Source organism: Halichondria panicea, chromosome 1 (assembly GCF_963675165.1).
Source record: "Halichondria panicea chromosome 1, odHalPani1.1, whole genome shotgun sequence".
NCBI classification, from domain to species: domain Eukaryota; kingdom Metazoa; phylum Porifera; class Demospongiae; order Suberitida; family Halichondriidae; genus Halichondria; species Halichondria panicea.
In genome coordinates this window covers 504751-521956 of record NC_087377.1, presented here as the reverse complement: position 1 = coordinate 521956, position 17206 = coordinate 504751, and the positions used below count along the sequence as shown (strand labels likewise).

The following is a 17206-nucleotide window of genomic DNA, read 5'->3' as shown; positions in this document are numbered from 1 at the left end:
GTGTGCATATAATTATAAATGGATTTTTATGCTTTTGCAATTGCAATTAATCGTGTGGGTTTTTGTGGCCGGAAGGGCCCTTGAAATACAGAAAGAGGGTGCATGCCACATGCATGCACCACTTTGCTTACTGAGAAACAATTCAAGGGGAGAATTTGACAGAGTTTGAACAAAGCTTCCGAATGGCTACTGAACAAGACTCAGAGTGAGTGAACATGTAGACTATAATTACTACTCATGGTAGCACCTTGTGATTGCATGGAGGGAGGCTCATTCCATTAGTAGAGTCAGAGCAGGCTATGATCAGAGGTGGAACACTGTACAGCAAAGTGACAGCTGGATATGTGCATGGTGTCACTTGTATAAACTATATACACATATCAAGTAATTCTCTGTATGACTGACCCCCCAACCATCTATTTTGTACAGTGCTCAAAAGAAGCTAGCCGAGGACTTATACAAGGCTGTATACAATAATGACGTCACCAAAGTTAGGTCCCTGTTGAGACAGGGGGCGAACCCCAACCACCAGCTCTACTGGAGTGACGAGTGGGCGTATGAGGAGCCTCCATTACACAGTGCTTGCTATAAGGGCTACCTTGAGATTGTGAAGACACTTGTTACTCATGGAGCTCGTACTGATAAAGGTGGTGGGAGGCTCAACGGGACTCCACTTCACTGGGCATGCGAGGGAGGTCATAAAGAGGTGGTGCAGTACTTGATCGAGGAGGTCAGATGCAGCACTGGTAAGTAGTCATTATAATTATTTGTGTATTGTAATTGTTTCTCCATATCATTATGGTATCTGAATTATATTCATGTACTGTGTAGCAATATCAATTGTGTCAGTAATTTCGCGTAGTATAATAATTATTTGCGATGTAGTAGTCGTAGCACTGGTAAGTAGTCGTTGTGTATGTGAAGTTTTCATACCATGCATACAGCGGAAAGTTTAATAGTGTTACATTTCAATTTCGAATAATTATTTGCAATGTACGTACACTTGTTTGAAATACATAAACATTTGCTATACGGTTGCCATAGTAATATCTGTTAAAAATATGTGTGATAGTTGAACTTTGTTCCACAACAGATGTGAGGGATAATACTAACAACACTCCTCTTCACTATGCTTGTGGGGGAGAAAGTAAAGACCTGGTACAGTATCTGGTGGAGGAAGTGAAGATGAATGTTGGTGAGATTTAGTGTGCTCTTTGGATATCTCTGTATTTCGTTCCCATGCTTCTCTAAGACAAATAGTCTACTAACATAATTATCTCACCCAGCTGGTGTAATTACTGACCATTTAAGATGCTTGTTTCTATATTGTCGAATGGTAGGCTTCATATGGAATACTGCAAACCACTCTACGTTTATTGTCATTGGCTTCTCATTTCCCCCAATCCTAGACAGTGACAATGTCTATACTGTGTACACTAATAACAACATTCCCAGGGATAATGGACCAGCATGACTAACACTGTATCATACTTAATTAAGCCAGGCATTTTTGTATGCGCTTTAGAAATCCCATACCTAATTTCCACAAACAGTGGTGTATCAAGCTTAAATTTCGCACACCAATAGAACAAGGCATGCCCTTTCCTATGCTACCTTTATTTTTTCTGTACGATAAGTGGTTGTGGTACAATGACATGTTTGGTCCATCTTGACCACTATACACTTACGTACATGGCTAAACTCGTCACTAGAAATCCCATACCTAACTTCCGCACACAGTCGTGTGTCACGTTCAAACTTTGTATACCAATATTAATAAGACCAACTATTTCTATTTGTATAGGCTTGTTTTATTTTTCCGCAATTTTGAGTCTATAGTCTATAATAACATATCTCACTTAATTATTGAGTATATTGAGGATCACCACACACAGATGTGAGGAACAAGTGGGGCGCAACACCACTGCACTGGGCTTGTTGGGGAGGACATATACAACTAGTGAAATACCTAGTTGAGGAACTAAAGTGTGATGTTGGTGAGTGATTTCCGTAGTGGGTACTGTTTCATTAGATCCTCTGATAGACAACCCGTGAATATATTAACCCTTTCCCCGTTGAAGCCGTCATATGACGGCCATTCTAGTGGTCATTTTCAAAAATTCTTTGTGCCCACTGTGTTGGAGCTATGCACACACTGTAGGTACCAGCACATGCGCATTGAGCTGCTCTTTCACATGGTATCTTTAATATGCTGCCTCGAGGTACGCTTTGTACAGTAATGTCGAAAGAAAAGTGACCGTTTGATAATGTTTCAAGATCTTCGTAGTACAATCTCAGTGAGGTTCTAAAGTAGCTAGACAGTGAGAATATCGATGCTTTATGGCCTTGTTGAGTGAGAGGACTGTGACTGGGATCGTAGCTAGATAAAAAGCTACCTCAAGCTAGAAAATATAGAGCCTGAAGGCCTGAGGAAGAAGCTCTTGCGATGGAACAACTTCTTGGATCTGGTAAGTCTAGAGTAGCGTCTGTAGTCTTGATAGCTTCAGTATAACTGTATTTAGGCTAGTTAGTACAGCAGTGGACATCATGAGCCACCATTGAACTTGTAAACCTGTGTGTAGGTGAAGAAAACATTTCCCGGGAAAAGGGCGTCTGCTGATACGACCTCGCAGAAAACTTTCTGCAGATCCTGATTGAACCATGTCACCGTGAGAACATTGAGAACACTTATTTAGTGTCTTTAGCCACTCTGTGCCTTCATACAATATTATTTGTGTACATAGTTGTGAATGTTTGTAAACAATTGCTAATTAGTGGGGGTGGTCAGTTGCTAGGTAACGAAGATGTTGTCAAGATATCTCTGAGGTCTGCGCTACCTGTAGGAAATAGTTACAAGTCATTTCAATGTATGGTTTATGACATACAAATTTTTAAAGAAAATTGTTATTTATTCTGTATTTTCTTGTTTTAATTAAAACGGGGAAAGGGTTAATGTGGTTCAATGTGCATGTAATGAAACAATCAGTGTACCTGCCGTTGTATCGTCATGGCAACTGTGATACAATACACTGTTGGTACATGATAATAAAATAATGTAGTCATCCTGCATGGTAATGGTCAATGCTATCAGTACTACTACAAATCTCTATCCCTTACCTGTCCAGATGTGACTGATGATAATGGCAAGACTCCTCTTGACTATGCAGTAGAGTGGGGGAAGACTGAAATTGCTGACTATCTCAAACCTCTAGTCTCCACTCCTGAACCAGGTATGTGTCACTAGAAATCCCATACCTAATTTCCACAAATATTGGTATAGCAAGTTCAAACTTGGCACACCAATAGAGCAAGCCATGCCGGTTCCATTGATACCTTCAATTACACGTTTTGTAGACCCCAATAATACCTGGAATGTTAGTAGCTCCCACGCACATTCCATTCTACTACTTGGCTTATAAATACATCGATCACTAGCACTTGTGTGGGTGCGTCTACTGTTATATAAATCGGAGAGTTTTCTGAATCACTATTGCAATATATTATAATGTACTTTATGTGTTACATGACATAATTATTATGCCTCGGTGCGCATGCGCAAGCGAGGTATGCGGTAGTGTGTGTGTGTGTGTGTGTGTGTGTGTGTGTGTGTGTGTGTGTGTGTGTGTGTTGTGTGTGTGTGTGTGTGTGTGTGTGTGTGTGTGTGTGTGTGTGTGTGTGGATCGCTACAGCTGCTCTAGGTGTGCAGGTAAGAGTTTCCATAGGCTTCTAGTCATGTTTTCTTGGATTTTAATTTGTGAATTTGCAAAATAATGCTTGGTTCTCGAGTTATGCCTAGTTTTGCTTACTTGGAATGTCATTGCAGCCTTTTCAGAAGAGCACGTAGCCAAACTTGTTTGCTAGTGCATATATTCGAGTTCATATGGTGTATCAAGGTCAAATTTTGCACACCAATAGAGCAAGCTATGCCGGTTCCATTGATACCTTCAATGTTTTCGTAAGACAAATGGTTGTGGTAGTGTTTTGTAGACCCCAATAATACCTGTGGTAGAATGTGGAATAGATATGCTATCCAAGTCCCACGCACATTCCATTCTACACCAAGCTGTGTAAACTGTTAGCAAAAACCACATCCTCTGTGTGTGTGTGTGTGTGTGTGTGTGTGTGTGTGTGTGTGTGTGTGTGTGTGTGTGTGTGTGTGGGGGGGGGGGTATGTGTGTGTGTGTGGGGGGGTGTGTGTGTGTGTGTGTGTGTGTGTGTGTGAGTGTGTGTGAGTGTGTGTGTGTGTGTGTGAGTGTGTGTGTGTGTGTGTGTGTGTGTGTGTGTGTGTGTTTGAGGGTATTCAAACGGAATGCTCACTTAAATTAATCTTTAAAAAGGTTGGCATCTGATGTCCTAATATTTAGGTATAGTAAACTTAGTGGTGGATCTTTGAGACCTTGTATTATCCTATCTATAGTTAGGCAAGCAAAAAGCAAAAACAAAAAAAAGGAAAAGAGAACAAAAGAGCAAATAGCACAAAACTATGCATACAGGTAGAAAAAGCAAACAGATGCCCGACCTTGAGAGTCGAGAATGATGGGTTAAAGAGTCTTTAACGGTGCACCAACCCTCCCCATTCATCTGTTGCATTCAGAACAACTAGTATACTGAATAATTATTGTAATATTGACTTGGGGCCATGCTGATTGTAAGCTATATTCACATTTTAGGTATAAGGCTGACATAAAGTATAGAAGTTGTCTTAGACTTGATATTGGCTGCTGTAATACTTCAACTTAGCTTGTGCATGGCTTGTGTCAGCTAACTGACCTTGAGGGAGGCTTAATTTATATGGCCTAGGAACAGGCCTGTATTGTCTGGGCCAGGTTTTGTGGTGGTAGTAACTGATAATGGGGATGGGTCTATGTGGTTTTTTTCTATAGGTGGCAAGCACAAAACAATCATTAACCTCTAATTTTGGTTCTTAGAAATTAGCACAAGGTATTAGTCAAAATAAATAGATAGTAGTGTGTGTGTGTGTGTGTGCGTGCGTGGGTGGGTGTGTGTGTGTGTATGTGTGTGTGTGTGTGTGTGTGTGTGTGTGCGTGCGTGTGTGTGTGGGTGTGTGTGTGTGGGTGTGTGTGTGGGTGTGTGTGTTTGTGGGTGTGTGTGTGTGTGGGTGTGTGTTTGTGGGTGTGTGTGTTTGTGGGTGTGTGTGTTTGTGGGTGTGTGTGTGTGTGTGTGTGTGTGTGGGTGTGGGTGTGGGTGAGTGGGTGGGTGGGTGGGTGTGTGTGTAGACCGCTACAGCTGCTCTAGGATCAATGAAGTGCAAGTAAGAGTTTCTATAGGCTTCTAGTCATGTTTACTTGGATTTTAATTCATGGATTTTAAAAATAATGCTTGGTTCTCGAGTTATGCCTAGTTTAGCTTACTTGGAATGCCTTTTCAGAAGAGCATGTAGCCAAAGTTGTCCATGGAGTGTTGCTACTCTACTTAGTAGTTAGCTCTGCACTAGAACGCTAGCTATTGGTAGCTGCATGAGTGAGAAGAGAGCTGCAAGGCTCTGCTGATGCTGCCACTATAATTTTATATAGCATCGATCGTTTTTAACAACAATCATGGTCGATCATTACCCACTCTTTGAGTTTCCCTATATATTCTGCCTGCAGTAAAATTGCAAAAATGATAAATGTGTGTATAAGCTATTGCTAGTAGCTTTATTTGTTATGTTGTTTGACACCTCCACCGAGGCATCAGCACCTGCTGTGCTTTCATTATTACTGTACACCTCAGATACTCCAAATGGTTCCGAACAACTTCCTTCCACTTCTTCAAGTGATGATCCTAACCTAACCTCATCAAGTGAGTAATAATAATATGAAGTATCAATCAGTGGTACGTTTAAATTAAGAGAAGTGGGCGTGCTGCTCAGACTGAGTCAAAATCATACTGTAGCTATTTTTAGAGCTGCCTTCTGTGTAAATTGATACAGCCTCACATTTTTAAACGTTCCCTAGTATACATAGTGAGTTGCATGCTCTCTTCTCTTTATACACACACGCTTTGTGTAATGCTGAAAACACGTTAACACTATAATAATACTCATGACCCTGTGATTGAAAGGGTTTACTGCATGTACGCCCATATATGGTGTTAGGGTTTACGAATACATTATTTTATTGTGCTTGCCTCGATGCTTACTATGGCTCTTAACCACTTTTTGTTAATTAGATTTTAACTAGTGCAAATATTCGAGTTTATGGCTAGTTTTTTTGCCTCCTTGGAGTAGAATCTTTAGTCTCAGTTTAGACGCAATAGTGTCCCTGCAATAGAGCGAAGATATTTTTAGTAGCCAGGGTGATAAAAGAGCTGCCACCAGCATCAAATGTACTGTCTACCACGTCTGTCTACCACGTGTTGTTGTTTTTAACTTTGAACTTTTAGAATCCTTTTAGCAAGTCAATCATTTCCTACCCCGAGGCCATAGCAATTTATTTGATACGGCCTCTTGTTTAGATGTTGCCCAGTACATATAGCCCACTTCTCTTTATACGCTATAATTATATAGCTAGCTAGCTTGAGACAGAGGTTAGGTTTGTTACAGCTGCTCTTCACAGCTCTCTTAATAGAGCCTACGTTAGTGTTATATGGGCGTGGTCCGTCCATCGATGGAGGCTAGTGTCAGCTTTTCAGTCCATTATACTGATACCAGACCCTCTTCCTTGGAGGTGAAGTGGACGTGGGGACGAGGATAGCTAAAGCATCCCTATTGATTGCATTGCATGAATTCACTTTTACCTGTTTTGTGAGTTAGTGCTGCCTCCGTTGTGAATAGCAGTGCTGTCAGGTAGTAAGTAGTGGTATTTTAGCGTAACCTTAAAGCACCACCCACCTCCCTATTGATGGCATTGCTCTCACATTTGACTTATTTGTGGTATTTTGTGGTATGAATTCCTGAGGGTTAGTGCTGCCTCTGTTGTGAATTTGTTGCTTCGTGACAACCTGTTATGCCGCATAGATGCTCAAATGTCATTGGTTGCTACTAGGAACACAGTATATGACGCATGCAAGACTATTCGCACTATCAGCATTAAGTTGATTATAACGTGATGCCCTCGTGATGTACTGCTAATACAACTCTTGCTCTCGTGCTCTAGTTGTATTAGCAGTACATCCCTCATGCATGAGTAATAACATACAGTAGCCGTCAGAATAAAGTTCTTGTACCATTTGCATGGCACGTCACGTTGTCGTTTTTACGCGAACAGAAAATTTCTTGTCAACTGGAATTGAACGCACATGTTTTATTCGTATACGCACCGTAATTACGATTTGTTGTACAATTTTAAAACGGTGATGAGTCAGCAACAATTAACGAGACACAAACATTCTGAGAATGAAGCAACTTGGCAGCTAACCTTGTCATTGTAGTATCGTATGCAGATAGTTTATTACTATCATGGAATGCTCACTTCACTTACTTTGTTTAAGTTATTGCATGACCACGAGTGCCGTAGGCCTCGAGACCACTAATTACAACGTAGCCAATATTGCACGAGTGATTATGCAATAACTGCGTGGGAGAAGCATTGTTATAATGAGATTTATGCCTTCCGCATTCCTTATTTTGATACCACAAAAAAGTGAGTTGTAGGAACAATATAAAAGAGATCATTCCAATTTTTGTCCAAGCTTTCTGGCTTTGCACATACCGTACCCTCGCGAAAATACGCCCACCCTTTTCTGCAAGGCTTATTAGTGGACTGGGCGTTTAATCGCGAAGGGCTACTTTTCATTCGAATATATGCCCACCCGCGGCCTCAAATCGAGGTTTACACTTTGCTATGCCAATTCTTTTTTAGTATTTTCATTTTAATACATAGTATGAACATTTTATTGACAACAACAATGTTATAAACTAATGCATGAGTATGATTAAAGCATGACAAGAGAATGAACATGAAATGAAGAAGTGGACTCTGGCTCTATTCGTTGCTTGTTGATGTTAGATGTAGCAGAAACTTCTCGAAGGATGGTAGGTCATACTCCTACAGAGCAGCTATCAGGTACTTTGTTTCAGAAAACCAAGGCAAGGTAACTTGCAAAATTAGCCTGTGTGATAACTTTCTTATAGACTTTGTGTTTCCTTTCTCAGCATATAGGACTACTTGTTCCTTGCATATACACCTTCAGGGGGCAAACAGATCCATACAGAGAAAGGTATAATGTCTGATCTTGGTCCAGCAAGGAGTATAGTCTTACTAGCTACTACCTAAAACTTCCTTTCTTCACTAAAATTAATAGTGAACATGTGGCATTCAGCTACTGCGCATGCTCAACTTCTTATTCTGGGTGGGCTTATAATTGAGTGAAAATACCCTCGTGCAAGAACTTCGAAGCAAAAGAGGGGATGGGCGTTTATTCAAGATGGGCTTATTTTCGCGAGGGTACGGTATATGGCATATTGCACTGGTGACTTGTTAGCTTTGATGTGCCTGGCTTCACTGTGGTTTCTTTGATCTTTTGCTATAAATATCATTGTCATTGTCATCGTTAGACTAATATTAAGAAATTGAGTATTACAGCACATGATCACTTTATTGACTGTGAACCATTTCATTCATCACTTGATATCATCATGTATTATAATAAGTGAAATGATAATGAAGAGTATGCAGTGCATGTGTATAGATCTCTTCCTCTCTCCTATTGTGATGGTGGCAGTCTCCCAGTATCACTTAAGCATCTCCTCCACCCCTCACCTATAGTACCTGCTTGCAGTCATGGTCTCCTCTGGGTCTCCCAGTATCACTTCAGCATCTCCTCCACCCCTCACCTAGTACCTGCTTGCAGTCATGCTCTCCTCTGGGTCTCCTAGTATCACTTGAGTATCTCCTCCATCCCTCACCTAGTACCTGCTTGCATTCCTCTGGGTATATCCCAGTATCACTTGAGCATCTCCTCCATCCCTGCCCTATACTGCCTTTCATTAGGTAGCAGCCCTACTGCCTTTCATTAGGCAGTAGCAAACGTTTTTTTTCAAAGCTATGTACCGTATAGCAGGTATTATTTCGAGGATATAAATTTTCGCGGGTGGACCTCTACGAAGGATTTCGCGGATTTTATTTTCGTGGTCTGAGTTCCAGCCTTCTGGCGCTTGCGCACATCAACATGCAGCTGTACCTCCACACCCTTAGCGGTAATACAGTAGACTCTCGTTAATCCGGTCACCTTTGGGACTATGCAGCTTGGCCGGAATAGCGAGGTGGCTGAAATAGCCGCGGCTTAATAACGACCTTACCTCGAATCTAATGACTACTTTTGCGGTTCTTGTCTCGAGGATAATGTAGGATAATGAATCATTCTGTTCTCTATTTAAGTGTAATCCAATTTTATTTATTTGCTAAACCACACCCAAAACGTCATATCCGGCCGTAATACACGTATAAAATTACATTTAAAAACCTAGTTTGGGACAGCCAGCACTGGCCGGTAAACGGAATAGCGAGTGGCCGTACTTCATGGTGAGTTTTGTGCAGTAAACATAATATAGCTAGCATTCCGTGCCAAGCCAAATGGCCGGTATATTGAGGTAGCCGTACTTCAGAGAGCCGGAATAGCGAGAGTCTACTGTAGCCTCAAATGCCTGTATAAAATAATAGAATCGGTGAGGCACTATATGTCTCCCACCTCTAGCAGAACGTTTACTGTGCAGGCCATGATCAGGGAATACCATGCATGCATGCACCAGTACAAAACAATCAGGCCTATACCGGCGTCCTTGTCTCTTGATTCCTTTTTTCTTTCCTCTTATTGTCGATAGGTGTGGTCAATAATACTGAACACGCCTACTAATAGTACTATTCATAAATTTTCATGGGTATAAAATTTCCCAGTACAGGCGAAAACTGCGAACATTTATACCCTCGAAATAATATACCCGCTATACAGTAGCCCATGGTATTTTTCTGAAAGAGAAATTATGGCCCGTTTTAAATTTGAGATTTGAGCAAGCGATCTGAAAGAGCTCCTTCTATAAGCCTCTCAAAAAATAAGAAAATCATTGAATTTGTTTGTGTTGTATAATTATGTTGTTCTTCCTGATACACATTAAGTGTTGTTTTTCCAAACAGCGGCAGAAGTGCTTTTTGATTATGAGAAAACTCAAGATGATGAGCTGTCTTTGATGGTGGGGGATATCATTCAAGATGTTGTGACAGTGAGTTGTGTGTGTTGCTTCACTGCATGTTTAGGGATCCAGGTTTCTCTATTGTGACAGTGTTTAGTTTTGTGTGTAAGTGTGTCTTGTAAATGGTATTGTATGTAGTGGTCAGGCTGGTATCTCCCTGTGTGGGGGGTGTCTGAATAACCCCTCTGAAAGAGTGTTGGTTCTAGTTTCAGAGGGAGCTCTGTGCACCTAGACTTTCGTTTTTCTGTTTCACCCATAATTAACATTACAGGATCAATACAAACCCACCCACTTATACACACACAGGTTGATGAAGGCTGGTGTGAAGGAACTCTGAATGGAGAAAGAGGGCTCTTCCCTGTCAATTTTGTCAAAATGAGACCAGCCAAGATCCCACCTCCAGCACAACCAGCATCCGAGCCACCGGTTGTGCGAGGTACTTAACAGACTTTGTTAGTTAGTTAGAGCTACAAGGAAAATATCCTGATGTTTGTATGTTACGTTACATGTGCGTGTCTGCGTGATTTCAGATGGTGGAGGAGCTATAAAGAGCCGACGTGCTAAGGTGGCATACAGCTATGTTGCAGAAAGTCCTGACGAGCTTTCTCTTGAACCTGGACAGGTAATTAAGACTTGACTGTTCTGTGCAGGGCTGTTGATATTTACTAACTGTGTAAACCAGTACGTCTATTGTCATGCAGATTATTCTCTTATACACTAGAGTCATGTGCTTTCTCTTCTTATGTGCACTGTGCCATCATAAAGCGTTAGGCAGAGTAACTGCTCATCTTATTAGGAAGTCCGAGGTTTTACATTTATATTGTACATGTATTTAGATGATAAATGAGTATTCTGCTTTGTTGTGTAGATCGTTGAGGTGATAGCAGAAGAGGAGGAGGGATGGTGTAGAGGGAGGCTCAACAATAAGGAGGGGGTCTTCCCAAGTAACTTTATAGAATTCATCCGGGTACAAGCCGAGCCTCCACCAGAACCAGGTAAGAACTTGACATCGCACGCACACGCACACACACTGTACTATGGGAGGTTTTCTATATCATTTGTAGTGCCCAAGTCAATATTCTCCTGATATATTGGATTACTTTATGTCATTCACCTTCTTATAATAATAGTGCGGATTAGCGTTGCTGTATTAAAGTTATATAATTATTATGTCGTCTGTGTTGAATATTGCATTGCATGTATATTATACATTTATGCATAATCAATCATTGTATAGTCATGTATATAGTAGGCTTCATGGCACAGCGTCAACAGCATGGATAGTCTTCACACAACAAGTTGTGTTAAGGCGTTAAAGCTTTGTTGTTGAATATAAGCAAGCAAAAACGGAACTTCCGCTGCATGGCTAGCTAGCTACACGCGTCCTTTATTCGAGGTACGTTTTTACTGTTAAGTGATCCCGTGCCAGGAAGAATGAAAAAAGGATCACTAAAGTAGAAAGCTAGAATATAATTATAATTGTGATTGTTGCTTCTTTGCTTATCCTGATCCTATAGCCCCAGAAGAGCCATAATTATATCCAAGACTCCAGTCTTCTTTGCTGACTTAGTCCATAATGCATGTTCTCATACACTACTAAAATTCCATTCTCAAAAGTGTCAGCATGCCTCTAGCTCTAGTTGTATTAGCCTCTTGCATGAGTAATAAATAACATACAGTAGCCATCAGAATAAAGTTCCCCGTATATACTGTTTGCATTAGCGTTGCCGTTTTTGCACAATTAACAGAAAAACTCTAATTTTGTTTTATTCATAAATTTGTTATACGATCATAAAAACGGGTGAAACTGTGACTGAATCAGCAATATCAGGACACAAAGAATCTGAGAACAAAGCAATTGGTAGCTAGCCTATAATTATAGCCATGCATTGTAAAGCAAGTGTACATTGTATAATCGTATGTTGATTGTTACATTGCTGTATGACTTCATGCATGTGTATACTTTGTTTTATGATTCAATAGCTTGAGTATTACAGCACATGATCACTTTATTGACTGTGAACCATTTCTTGATATTATCATGTATTATAATAATACTAACAAGTAGATCCTGCGCATTATAATATCTCGATATTTTGCTAAAGTAACTTAAGTTTACTGTATTGGTATAAATATGTAATGAGCTGCCTTGCGTTGCTGTTCCGTTGTTACGCCAGCTTGCCGTTAAAAAAAAAACGCAACGGGAACTTATCTGACGGCTACATGTACTACAATGATACGTATACCAAACACTTTTGAGAGGTCTTGTTTTATGGTTTCATGGAACCACTGAAATCAGCTCCGGAAGCATTGAATTGTAGTTAGTATAATTATTATATCAACCGGAATTCTGAGGTACACAATTGCAAATTATACAAAATGTGCAACAATTTTATTTAATCAATAATTATGTTATGACCAATAAATTATTGTTTAATCCTTTACAGTCGATATTCAAAACCCAACCTACTTGAAGAAACTGGACGAGCTGATGACCGACAAAAACAACACCATCGAGCTACACTATCTCAAGACACACTTCATTGGTCCTTCGGGTATTGGCAAAACGACCACTCGACAGCGGCTTGTTGGATCCATTACTAACCTGTCTTTGCTGCCCGAAGATCAAAGGAAACGTTGCAGTACATTACTAGCCGAGTGTGAACAAGTATTGGCCTTTGTGGACAAATCTGGAACAAAGCTTGAATTCAAAGCATCTTCAAGTCTAGAGGAAGAAACACAGTTTATCTTCTCTTACCTTATGTCCTGTGAACCTATTGATGACAGCACTGTCAGTCCACCTAAGGAAGAGCCCACACAAGAAACCACTGACCCCAAGAAGCAAACTCAACTCAAGATTGATGAAACTGCTACTGCACCCAAAGAAACGGTATCACCAACTGATCAGCCAACACCAGAACCGCCGGAAAAGGTCGTGAAAGTGACTACTGTAGATGTTGGAAAGGTTGTCTCGCGACTCCGAAGTATTGTGGGCTCAGGAGAGTACACTAAAGAGTTGCTGAACAAAGTCCTACTCAATCTGGTCGATATAGGTGGGCAGCCTGGATTCGTGGAGATGTTTCCATTTTTAAGCAAAGGCGCAGGGATTTTCCTGGTATTCTTTCGACTGGACAAAGACCTCGATGACATGTGTCAAGTCTCCTACGAACGAGGAAAGGACAAGATCACACCATACGATTCAACGTACACAAGCACAGAAACACTCTCTCAAATCCTCTCAGCTATCAGCCACCATACCAAGATTGACTCGGATATTGACAGAGAGCAGTGTAGTAAACTGGGCAATCTAGGCTCTGCTAAGCCTGTTGCTACCCTCATAGGTACTTTCAAGGATGAACTGACAATGCAAATCAAAGTCGATCTTCTGTACGAGAAATATTGTCACTCAGCTATCTACAAGAGCGATAGTACCACTGCCAGCAAGAGCGATGGCACCACTGCCAGCAAGAGCGATGGCTCCACTGCCAGCAAGAGCGATGGCACCACTGCCAACAAGAGCGATGGCACCACTGCCAGCGAGAGCGATAGTACCACTGCCAGCGAGAGCGATGGCACCACTGCCAACAAGAGCGATGGCACCACTGCCAGCGAGAGCGATAGCACCACTGCCAGCGAGAGCGATAGCACCACTGCCAGCAAGAGCGATAGCACCACTGCCAGCAAGAGCGATAGCACCACTGCCAGCAAGAGCGATCGTACCACTGCCAGCAAGAGCAATGGCACCACTGCCAGCAAGAGCGATAGTACCACTGCCAGCGAGAGCCTAAAAGAAAACGAACAAAAGAAAGCAATTCGGAACATTTTGACTCAACAGAAGAGTGATGAGCATGCTAACGTCAGTGCAGAAGACATGGCTGCCATTGAGCAAACAGTCAGCCAACATCTCAACTCAGACACTTTCAATAAAGATGTCCAAAACCGTTTAGAGAAAAAGTTGACAGAGAAAAACGAAGCCTTGACCAAGATTACCAGCAAGTTTGAGGATTTACTTTCTCACCCAAAAGACAAGAAGTTCATAGCAGTGGACAACTACGAAGGCACTGATTCTGATATGGAACCTCTTCGTGAACATCTTCATGGCTTATTCAGTAGCTATTTCAAAGATGCCAAGCTTCGAATTCGCCCACAACAGCTTTTGTTTGGAGTTGTACTGAGAAAAGAGTTTGATATTGTGTCTATGGAAGAATGCATTCGTATCGGTACCGAGGGGTTAAAGATGAGAGAGGAGGAGGTTCGATTCACCGTTTGGTACCTGGATCGGTATGTTGGAGCCTTGATCTATCATCCAGAGATCAAGGATAAAGATGGTTGGTTTGGGAACTTTGTCATTTGCAACCCCCAAGTGGTATTCAACAGCCTCAGTGTTCTCGTTGTCAATCCGTTGCTGGAGCTCCATTCTGAAAAGAGTATTATTCAGTTTAAGGAAGCTGAGAGAAGAAATTGGATACTCAAGGGGCAATTCTCACTGAAAACAATCACTCGATGCCATTCGGAGGAAAACCAAAGTGTGAAGAAAGACCAGTTGATCCCTGTTGAGAAGCTGCTGATACTACTCGAGCATTCCCATCTCTTGGCCAAAATCACAACAGTGGTGAAGGAAGGCCTTACCACAGAAAAAGACGAAACGACGTTTTTCATCCCCGCTATTCTCAAGTGTGCATCTCGCGAGGAACTAACGAAACCACCCCCCACTGGCATTGATACACCCTCTCCAATCAAGATCACATTTGACCCCCAGTATGTTCCCATTGGAGTATTCTGTGCCATGATCAGTGAATTGGTCTCAAGGGGGAGTAAAGGCAAAGGCATTCTGGGCATGACTTGGAAACTTGCCACTGATACCTCAGTAAAGAGAAACCTCGTCTCCTTTCACATTGACGAATCTGCCAAGCATTTTGTTACCCTAATTGCCCATGTCGATAGCTACGAGATACGGATTATTCGACAGAACAGGAATCATACGATGCACGAGCTTTGTTCCTACGTCCTCTCAACCCTCCTGTTGGTGATGAAGGATATTAGTCCACTACTCACTCCGATTATTGCCTTCGACTGCTACTGTGGCACACATGAAGATGGTTCCAAGCTTTGCCTCCTCACAACAGGAGCTGATCCCTGCTTTAAATGCACCAGTGAAGTCTCTCTGAGTCCCCACCAAGATTGTTGGTTTGCAGAAGTAAGTAAATAACAAATTGGTTCATTGTTTTAATTTGTCGTTTTTGTATCAGGAAGTCAGCCTGGGAGATGATGTGTTCCTCCTTGCCCTGCCCTTTGCTGAGGACCTAGATCCAAGCCTCTCCTTCAAGTGGAGGAAGAGAAGACCGAGAATTGGTGGGACTGAAAATGAATTGGAATTCAAGGCCTCATCAAAAAATGGTCACTTCAAGGGCTTTATCAGTTGTGAGATCTCCAAGAACCAGAAGGCTTTCTTGACCGTGTACCACTGCCTCAAAGAGAGTGTTGGTGAGAATAATGTCAGAGCATGTGTGCAGATTGTGTGTACATTGTTACGTGTGTACTGTACAATGTGTGATTATATTTGAATTGTTACAGAGGACACCTCCAGCTCTGAAACTGATGAGCTGTTTGCAGATGTGAAGGAAGTGATCAAAGAGATACGCTCTGACTGGTACAGCCTGGCTATAGAACTGGACATTGACTATGCAACTAGGAAGGTGAGACCTTAACAATGACTACCTCCACCACCTTGAGTATATTCTCCCAGTGTAGTCCCTTCATTCTAATTATGTGTGTGCACTATTTAATTGACTGCTACTGTTATTTAATGGTTGAATAGTGAGCGTTTCAATTGTAAGCATTCTTAGAATGAGGTATCTCTAGCAATGCTGACTCTGCATATTTGGTGTGGTCTTGTATGATGTACCAACCTATTTAACAGGTTACTATAGCAACGTAATGTTGAGCTCTTACTAAGTATTTAATACTGTGTTTCACTGTGTGCACTGATACAGAGTCTTGAGAAGGACTATCGCTGGGTTGAGCCGTGCTTTGAGGCCATGCTGACACACTGGGTGAAGCGCTCCTCTCCTTCCCCCTCCTGGTCTGCCCTTGTTAGAGCACTAGAGTCTCCTGCCATTGCTCGTGGGGACATTGCAACCACCATTAAGGTTGGCAACTATAATTATTACAAGTCTTTACAGAACATGTTCTATAATTATACGTTACATAAACCCAAGTAACTAATATTTGATTTCTCTTTGCAGACAAAAGCTACCAGCGACATCTCTCCTGATATTTGTCCTCTCACTCACAATGGTAAGCACAATAATCTTGATTTAATTAACAGCAGTGAATACTGATGTAGCTGATCTTATCAGTACAATACAGAGTGTCCTTCAGTAATGTGTGTTTTAGTTAGTAGGCATTGCTTAGGAATAATGACAGTGTTATGTTGTTGTCATGATTGTGTGTTCCTTCCAGAGGGACTGAGTGTGGATCATCATTTGAGGGTAGTGAGGACAGCTGCCTGGGAGGTGAGGGGAACATGGCGTCCTCTGGGAGAGCAGTTGGGTGTCAATGAGGGGACACTAGATGTGAGTGCTCTGCTGTGTGTGTACTGAACACTGTATAGCAGTAGATGACTGTGTACTAATAGCCCTGTGCTCATACAGTCAGGCATCATCAGTTAAGGAATGTGTCAGCAAGCAGTACTGCACGTTTTCAATTTTGCTAAGCTTATGTTTTAATGGCCTTACATAACAAGGGAATATCCTGATGTGCTTATTTTTAATCAGGGTTTCATACAGGAGTTTTAGCTGGGAGGGGGAAACGTTTAATTGAGGGGGGTCTGGGGTCCTTTCCCGGAAAAATTGTTGAGGAATGGTTATCTGCATATAATTAATTTCACTAGTCTAATGAGATTGTAGACCTTTTTGGAGAAAGTCATACATTTTTATTACATGTATGACATCATAATAATTATTTCTAAGGGGGGGGGGTATTTTGGCTGGGGGTGGGAAATCCCAGGACCCCCCCCTCTGTATGAAACCCTGTTAGTAGTTTTGTTTCTTTAGTTGTGTGGGTGGCTGTATTGCT

The 17206-nt window shown here is 41.6% G+C and overlaps 2 protein-coding genes and 1 long non-coding RNA gene across 10 annotated transcripts in view; all 3 read left to right on the top strand.

The window, feature by feature from the left end:
• Nucleotides 1-17206, top strand: part of LOC135350490 (uncharacterized) — a 116442-nt gene that overhangs the window by 72570 nt on the left and 26666 nt on the right. For 2 of the 8 annotated variants that reach the window (XM_064549593.1, XM_064549409.1), the window contains 12 exons: nucleotides 3126-3230; nucleotides 5734-5802; nucleotides 10074-10159; nucleotides 10436-10565; nucleotides 10660-10751; nucleotides 10998-11124; nucleotides 12577-15326; nucleotides 15379-15613; nucleotides 15704-15825; nucleotides 16123-16278; nucleotides 16375-16426; nucleotides 16592-16704. In XM_064549593.1, coding sequence (XP_064405663.1) covers nucleotides 3126-3230; nucleotides 5734-5802; nucleotides 10074-10159; nucleotides 10436-10565; nucleotides 10660-10751; nucleotides 10998-11124; nucleotides 12577-15326; nucleotides 15379-15613; nucleotides 15704-15825; nucleotides 16123-16278; nucleotides 16375-16426; nucleotides 16592-16704 — 4037 coding nt within the window. Of the gene's footprint in view, nucleotides 1-1895; nucleotides 1998-3125; nucleotides 3231-5733; nucleotides 5803-10073; nucleotides 10160-10435; nucleotides 10566-10659; nucleotides 10752-10997; nucleotides 11125-12576; nucleotides 15327-15378; nucleotides 15614-15703; nucleotides 15826-16122; nucleotides 16279-16374; nucleotides 16427-16591; nucleotides 16705-17206 lie in introns of all 8 variants that reach the window. The other 6 variants (XM_064549666.1, XM_064549729.1, XM_064549478.1 and 3 more) reach the window with 5 other exon arrangements.
• The window catches only part of LOC135352323 (uncharacterized), a 40845-nt gene continuing 23695 nt past the window's right edge, over nucleotides 57-17206 (top strand). The window contains exons 1-2 of the mRNA XM_064551496.1: nucleotides 57-205; nucleotides 430-746. Coding sequence (XP_064407566.1) covers nucleotides 183-205; nucleotides 430-746 — 340 coding nt within the window. The 5' untranslated portion in view covers nucleotides 57-182. The remainder of the gene's footprint in view (nucleotides 206-429; nucleotides 747-17206) is intronic.
• On the top strand, nucleotides 2008-2751 carry LOC135333642 (uncharacterized). The gene is made up of 2 exons (XR_010394010.1): nucleotides 2008-2468; nucleotides 2583-2751. It is a non-coding gene; the product is annotated as an uncharacterized LOC135333642 (long non-coding RNA).